We start from the raw sequence: 8,490 nt of genomic DNA on the forward strand, positions 1-8,490 counted from the left end.
AATGAGAATAAAAGTGAAATTGGAACATAATATAACTTCATAATTCTCTGGTTTTATTTGGTGTGGACAAGACCAGATGATATCTCTTTATTTCATTTTTATGTTTAGTATGTAGAAAATTATTAAATCTTTTAAAAAATTATGATATTTTTAGGAGCAATAATATTTTTTTTAACTTTTATAATGAGTTTCTTAATCTTATAAGGATTTAATTTCAATTCTTTTTTAATACACATTAATATATTACAATTATTATTTAACAGCTATAAAATTTATAATAATATATCAACACGGAATTTAATAATAATGTAAAAAAAGAGGAGTGATATTCTTACTACCAAAATCTTCTACTACCAACTCACTATCTATCTAATAACCATTGGATCAACATTTTCTCTTTTTTCAAAAACTTTTTAACATTCTCTCTTTGATTCAATGGTGATTAGATAGGTAGTAAGTTAGTAATAAAAAAATTTGGTAGTAAGAATATCCTTTTTCGTAAAAAAATTCAAATCAAAATTATTATTATTATTTTATAGTATCAAAAGATTATCTATAATGCCCATTTTCTTAGGGAATGAGCTTTTTATCTTTCCAACCTCATAAAGTGAACGACTTGTACTTGTGTGTACCAATTTCCAATATTGCGCTGCTTTCATTCCATTCAATCTAACATGGACCCACTTCTTCCATCTCAAACTTGCAATCAACTAATAGCAAAACAGTTTTTTTTTTTTTTTTAGATTATTTATGCTAATTTTTCTATAAATTTTCCATGGATTAATTCAAAATTTGAGATATATCTCAAATTTAAAATTTAAATCTCTCCCAAAAATAATATTAAAAAAAATGAAACGTACCAATTGACCGAGCGTTCAAAAAGTGTAATTTATTTCAACTCCAAACATATCCATCTCATCTCATCTTAATTTATCGCTACATTTTTTATTTTATTTTTTTTTGGTACATAATTTACCACTACACTTAAATTAATTATCCTCAGTCCTAAAAAACTAACCAATAGTTACTCGCCAGCTGGCAACACTTCACTTGCGGCGGGTCCTTTCAGTTTCTTGCGCGAGCCGCCATTAACAGCCGTAGCTGGCGGCGCGCCACTGCGGTACTTAGCCGTGACTCTGACCGGAGGCGGATCTCCGGAACCGATTCGGTGCGGGAAGTTCAGCAAAGCCTTAGAGCCGCGAAGCTGGAACGCTGCTCGATCATAAGCCAAAGCGGCTTCCTCAGCCGTTTCGTAAGTGCCGAGCCACGCCCTCGCGCCGTTCCGAGCCGGGTCGCGAATCTCAGCCGCGAACTTTCCCCACGGTCTTTGCCTCACTCCTCTGTAGTGCGTTCCCAAGCTCTTATTTTTCTCCTTATGCGGCAAAACGACGGCGTTTGGACCGTCGTTTGGTTCCGGTTTTGGTGTTGTGTAATCGGATGGAGACCAACCGTGTGAAACGGCGTCGTTCAGGGAGTTGAAGACGATCATGTCGTCAGCGTCGTTGATCATAAACGGCAAGTCGCTCCACTGCTCGGTTAGTGTAGCATCGGTCATTTTGCTTTTAGTTTGAGATAAACGGATTGCGGGGATTTTCAATTTATAGTGTAACAAAGCACTATGAACTAGGTGAGGTCCACTGAATTGGAAAAATTTTGTTGAATTTGTGTATATATTTATTATTAGTTTTGAATTTTCATAGTAAAAGCCAATTAAATTGAATTTTGTTGATTTTTCCAGTTTAAATAAAGTCATTTGTGACATTTTTCAGAGTGGAAAATTTTGGTGAAATAGTGTGTGACGTGTGAAGAGTTGAGAGTTGGGTCACGTCCCTAAGGGATGATTAGTTGACAGAAAGATTGTCTTGCGTCGATCGATTGTTAATGTTATTTATAATATTACTATTTTTACTACGATATTTCTTAATATTATTTTTACATTAATTATATTCATGCGCTCCACCATTCGCAGTGTGATTTGTTTCTTTTTATTTTCAATTTTTTAATGATTAAAAATTTACTTCTAATTTATTTTTGTATATCTGACAATTATATTTTATTAGGGATTGTTCCGGGTTAAACCCATATTTCTTCTTGACCTAACACTCAAGCCTTTTTTACTTAGTACAAATCTCTTGTCTAAATAATTTTCTTATTTGGTTTCTACTTGACATCCCGACTAGAACTAGAACTAGAACTGTGAGCTCGAATTGCAGACTTAATCCCATAAGCCAAGATCAAGGTCTCAAACTCGCGATCACCATTACCCAACATAACCCACCTGCAACTTTCATGATTATCTTTTGATAACCGTTCTATCCCATGATTCTCTCTCAAACATTCATAATAATTATTATAAATACACAAGCAACACTAATGAAGATTACATTACATTCGGCCCCCATAAAACAAAATCATCGTCTTGCCTTGGATGACGGACCAGTATATGAGAACCCTGAACGGTATAGAAGACTCATTGGTAAGTTGATTTACCTCACTATCACAAGACCCGACCTGAGCTATGTTGTTCATATCCTTTCTCAATTCATGCATTCACCGCGCCTAGCTCATTATGAGGCTGTTCTCCGGGTTCTTCGATATGTAAAGAGAGATCCTGGTCAAGGACTTCTCCTCAAATCGGATTGTGACCTAAAAATTCATGCCTATTGTGATTCGGATTGGGCTTCATGTCCTCTTACCAGACGATCTCTCACTGGTTTCTTTATTATGTTGGGTTCTTCACCCGTATCCTGGAAGACCAAGAAACAAGTAACAGTGTCTCGCTCTTCTGTAGAAGCAGAGTATAGATCAATGGCTGCAGCTGCAGCAGAGATTGTGTGGCTCAAGTCGTTTCTCACCTCTCTTGGGGTCACTCACTCAAGTCCTATGGAATTGTTTTGTGATAACCAAGCTGCTTTACACATTGCAGCGAATCCGGTGTTTCACGAGCGTACCAAGCATATTGAGTTAGATTGCCACTTTGTACGTGAACATATTCTAGCCAAGCATATTACAACAGCTCATGTGCCTTCTCGTTCCCAACTTGCTGATTTGTTTACTAAAGCCTTGGGACAACGCGAGCTTCTTAGTTTTCTTCCCAAGTTGGGCATTTCATCCTTACATACTCCAACTTGAGGGGGAGTGTTGGAGATTATATGTAACAGTAACGTATATTGTTTGAATTCTTTGTAACCGTAGGTTTGAATTCTTTATAACGTTTATAGTTTGAATTCTTTGTAACCGTAGGACTGTTTAGATATAGAGTATTTATTTGTTTTAGTCTGTTACGTTGTTAGTTGTTAGCAAATCGCTGATCTTGTGCTAACCATTTATTGTATGTTCGCCTATTTGAAGGCTACCAATGAATGAGATAAACACACAGTTGAAATATCAATTTTATCTTTCGGCCATAGATACCAAAACTTACACATCATATTACCCACCAAAATTCCCAACAAACATATATCCTTATTATTCCCTATTACTTCTCATTATCCAAACACTTGCCCAATTACCCTAGTTGTTGTTCACTCAGAACATATAGTGTCGTTTGTGAGAATTGTAAAGTTTTATTCCCACATTTTGTAATGGCTAGTAACAACAGTTATTACTGTCGAACTGAAAATGGACCACTCCTTGAAGAGAATTCTTTTCAATATGATGCTAGGAGTCGTTCCATTAACACCATTGGACGCGCATTGATCCAACCGGTTGAAGATCAACGAGCATTCTTCAAAGAAACGAGGAAAGATGGAACTTTGAGGAGAAGGATGAGACATCAACCCGAAGAGAGACCACAACGCATACCATAACAGGGGGACCGAACTCGAACTTCGCGATCTCCTATTCCAAGCTACATTCCCCTATCTCAACCTCGGAGGCAAGAAAAGACTCACAATATAATATCTAGGAAAATAATAGTAATTTATAATACAATAAATTATTAATAATAAATTATTAATATATATATATATTAGGGGTTTTATAATTCTCATTTAACATGAGAATTTGAATTTTCCTACACACCCTTCGATTTCCGTGCTAACGTGGGTTCTACACATAATTTTTTCTTACATACGGGTCCCACATGCTTTTTGTCTCTACAACATGAGAATTCAATTCTCATGTTGAATGAGAGATATAAAACCCATATATTAGATGATAAATTGTGATTTATGCATTAAGTGATTATTTGATTAGTAATTTGATTAGATCTGATAAGCCAGCATTGAGTCAATAATGAGTCAGTCATGAGTCAGCTATATTCTGAGCCATAAGAAATTAAGAACAAAAAGAAATAGTGTATGAAGTCAATATCTGAGCCAGGTACATTAACGAAGGATAAGAAAATAGTGTACAAAGCCAATATCTGAGCCAGGTACATCAATGAAGAATAAGAAAATAATTGCATGAAACCCATATTTGAACCCAGAACTTCAACTATAAATAGAGGCCTAGCCTAATCAAACCAATTCATTTCCAATCCTCAACATTTCTCCTTTACCCTCTCTCTTCTTACTTCAAATTTTTATTTATTTTATTTTATTATTATTTTTCTTTGGTTACCAACCATTTCTCTTCCCCAAATCATTAATCCCTAGATGTTCTTAGGTTAGTTCTGTATGAATATTTTTTGGGTTTTCGTTTTATCCTTTAACATAACACAACAAACTTTCCTACCCTCACAACATTTTGTGGGGTTCACACTTTTTAAAACAAAAAAATAAATAAAAAATTAAGGCACGCAAAACGAATCTCTATAATATTACACAATCACTTTTCCTACAACATAACTCTTATAAAACCCATATTTTTTTATAGGTAATTTTTAATTTTAAATTACAATATGTGATAATTATAATATTTTTGGAAAACTTTATTATTTTGGAAACTATGATTATGTGCAATATATGATATAAAAATTGATTTATGTGCAATATATGGATCTTATTGAATAATTATGAAAATTATGAAATTTTGATACTCTTTAAGAAAAACTTTCCAAATATGTGTTTTATGATTGAATTTGAATATTTATATGATTGAATTAGTTGAATAACTATGATAATTGATGTGATGAGATTATTTGAATGACGATGATTGGATTTGAGTTTTACTATTATAAATGTCGAATATTTGAATTATTTGGAAAGTTATGATGGGTTTTTACTATAATAAATGTGGAATATCTGAATCATTCTATCCCTTAAATAAATTCAAAAATTTATGATGATAGATGTTTGAATTATTATACTCTGGAAAATTATAATGCCCTTGAGCAACTCATTTAGAAATGATAATACTTAAAGAATAAATAATTACGATTGAATTTTTTTTGATTGTATGCGTTTGAAATAAATTAGTAGTGGGAAGATAGCTTCGGGAAGATGAGGTACCTCCTAAAGTGATGCACAAAAATTTTGGGCTTTATACCTCCGATAATTATGTGATGTGAAAAAAGATTATCCGTTCTTTTCAAAGTGGTATCTGGCAGGATATCTGGGATACTAGTAGCAACTTTGAAAAGAGGTGTGCACACTAGGAAAAGATGTTTTTGATAATGGCCAAATTGTTGATATGTGACTGGCATGATATACGGGTCACAGGGTAGACTAATAGGATCTCCGAGTCTACCATGGTTCTCTTCCCACTAAATAAACTTAATAAAGATAATAAATATTATTTGATTTGATATTGATATTTGGTTCAATTATTATATTATACATTTTATTTTATTATGTAAATTGTGTTTGATTAGGATTACCAGCTTTGCTGATTGTTTGTATTTGTGTTTGTTTGACTGCAATGATCATTCGGGAGAGCAGATTTTCAGTAAGTCAAGTTCCCAAAGTATTGGACCAACAGTGGGCAGTGAAAAATTTATGGCTAGCTCTAGATTTTACATCTTTCTTTATTTATTAAAAAGACATGTTTTCTTTCAAGTTAAACTTTAGTTTTGATGTAATAAAGTTAGTCTTGCACTTGTCCATGTACAGGTGCGGCAGTAACATTTTCCCAAGTTAATTTTAGATTAACTTCTGTAATATTTATACAATTTAAATAAAATAATTATACGTGAATTTTGACAATTATAATGTTATAAGTATATTTTGACAATTATAATGTTATAAGTATATTTTAAAAATTATTAGAAATTTGGGGTGTTCCACACAATGAGGAGAACATAATGAACCGGCAACAACATTCATGGAAATCTAGGAGCCAGCCTGAACGACAAGTTACTCGAAGTAGAAGAGGACACGATGGTCAGAGGAGGAATCAAGAGCGTACCCAGGAGGACCAAGTTGAACATGCGCGAATTCTGAGACGACGATCCATCATGAAGAAGATAGAAGGAATGACAGAAGGATGGAAGGACACCAAGATCAAGGACACTATCATGCCCGCCAATAGGAGAACCAGTACTATGGGCACATGTATCATCATGCACGCCATCAAGAGAATCAATATCATGAACATGGGTATCATAATACCCGTCAGCCGCAGGACCAACATTTCCACGCTGCCCATCAGGGATTCCAGGGAGGTTATCGGATCCTAGTAACATAACATGGGTTGCAAGCAATTTACCCAGGCCTTGGACAACAATGAGCTTTCCCTAGAAGTCTATACCCCATAAACCAGCGAATAATCTTATCACTACGGATGCGATACCCACACCCACCTTTCCCACCACAGTTTCAAGCAGGACCTACTCTGCATGGACCATCCGGAACTCCTCTCACTTGGAGACTGAGGGCGGAGCCTATTCCATCCTGGTTTAGGCAACCGAATGATCTGAAGGCATTTGACGGAAGCTCGGATTCAAGGGAGTTCATAACTGTGTTCCGAGCTGCAATGTCACTTTGTGGGCAGATCGATTTGTTATTATGCAAAACTTTTTTTAATTTTTATGAGAACGCAAGCATTGGAATGGTTTACCATGCTTCCTGAAAATTCCATTGACAATTGGACAGACATCTTGCAAATTCCATGATTATTATAAATCCCACCTTATCAACCATCTAAAATCCTGTTTGATAAATAAAAGTAAAATGATATATAAAAGATTGTTAAATTAAAATTTTGATCTATAGTTTCCACTCATTTTTATTTTTATTCCTATAATTTTTTTTTCTTTTCGAAATAGTCTTCACATTTATAAACGTTTTCAAAATAGTCCTCACAGTAAGCTTTTGTTCTGACATAAACTATTCTGAAAGAAAGGAACACTTGGTTAACGTTTTACACAAAAATAGAGCACACAAAAAAGTACCTACTAAAAAAACGCATCTATTGAATGTCAATTTTTTATACGAGTAAATATTATTTTTGCTTCTCATCAAATTTCACGATGCTCACTTTAGTTCTTAGCAAATAAAAAGGCACATCGTGGTCCATAAGAAATTCAAAATATACCCATTTTAGTCTTTTTAGGGACTAATATAGGTCTTTTTTGAATTTGTGAGGGACCACGATTTCAACTAAATGGGTCCATTTTGAATTTCTTAGGGACCACAATGGGCCTTTTTATTTGCTAGAGACTAAAGCGGACATCGTGAAATCTACTGAGTACCAAAAATAATATTTACTCTTTTTTATAGTGTTATAACAAAAGCTGATATAGGGGAATATTTGAAAAGTTTGCATGTCAAAGGATTGATTTGAAAACAGAAAACCATAATTAAAATGAGTAAAAATTATAAGAACTAATAATTTGATAGGGTAACAATCAATTAGGGTTACTACCAATGTTACTAGTACTACCAATCAATTTCACTGTTAGATCGATTATGTTGATCCAACGGTTATATTTATTTCCATCTTTGTATGGTTATTATTCTCCATATTTAATGTGAAAACATTAAATATATTAAATATGAAAAATCATAACAAAAAATAAATATAAAGCATTAAATATGGGATATCATAATCATACAAAGATGAAAACAAATATAACCGTTGGATCAACATAATCGATCTAACGGTGAAATTGATTAGTAGTAACATTGATAGTAATCCTATTTAGTTGTTACAATATCCTACCCCTAATTTGATTTGACCATAAAAATATTTAGAAACTTTCGAGTAAACAAAGGAGTGATGAATACCATATGTTAAATTGAAGTTATAGGGTTGGTCGAAAAAACTATACCCTGCTCAAATTATTATTTTTAAGTTTCACCCATGTTATTAAAATTGATAATTTATACAGGTGAGGTGACACCTCACTCTTTAATAAAAGATTAGTCACAACCCATTTACAATAGGACTAATTGCTTTTTTCTTTCTTTTTCTCTGGTATCAAGTAGATAGGGAAAAGGGATGCAAGTGTCTCATCGAGAATCAAATTGGTCTCTTATGGTATGCCACTAAGGGACTAGACATAAACATTGTAAACATGTACGTGGAAGAATTCATTAAAAAAATTCGTTGAAAATGTACCCCAATTGTTGTCAAAAAGTATATTAAGTAAAAAAATATAACATATTT

The 8,490-nt window shown here is 33.6% G+C and overlaps 1 protein-coding gene across 1 annotated transcript; it reads right to left on the reverse strand.

Moving 5' to 3' along the window:
- Positions 1-901: 901 nt before the first annotated feature.
- On the reverse strand, positions 902-1,583 carry LOC133284539 (ethylene-responsive transcription factor 2-like). Its single transcript, XM_061481573.1, has one exon. It carries the CDS (start codon positions 1,553-1,555, stop codon positions 1,025-1,027), a length of 531 nt encoding a protein of 176 aa, XP_061337557.1. The 5' UTR covers positions 1,556-1,583; the 3' UTR covers positions 902-1,024.
- Positions 1,584-8,490: the final 6,907 nt, after the last annotated feature.

This window comes from Gastrolobium bilobum, unplaced genomic scaffold, assembly GCF_033153095.1.
Source record: "Gastrolobium bilobum isolate Gb01-03AN ecotype WA unplaced genomic scaffold, APGP_CSIRO_Gbil_v1 utg7094, whole genome shotgun sequence".
In the NCBI taxonomy this organism is placed as follows: Eukaryota; Viridiplantae; Streptophyta; class Magnoliopsida; order Fabales; family Fabaceae; genus Gastrolobium; species Gastrolobium bilobum.

Coding starts and splice junctions, on each gene's coding strand:
- LOC133284539 (XM_061481573.1), bottom strand. CDS start 1,555: ATGACCGATGCTACACTAACCGAGCAGTGGAGCGACTTGCCGTTTATG.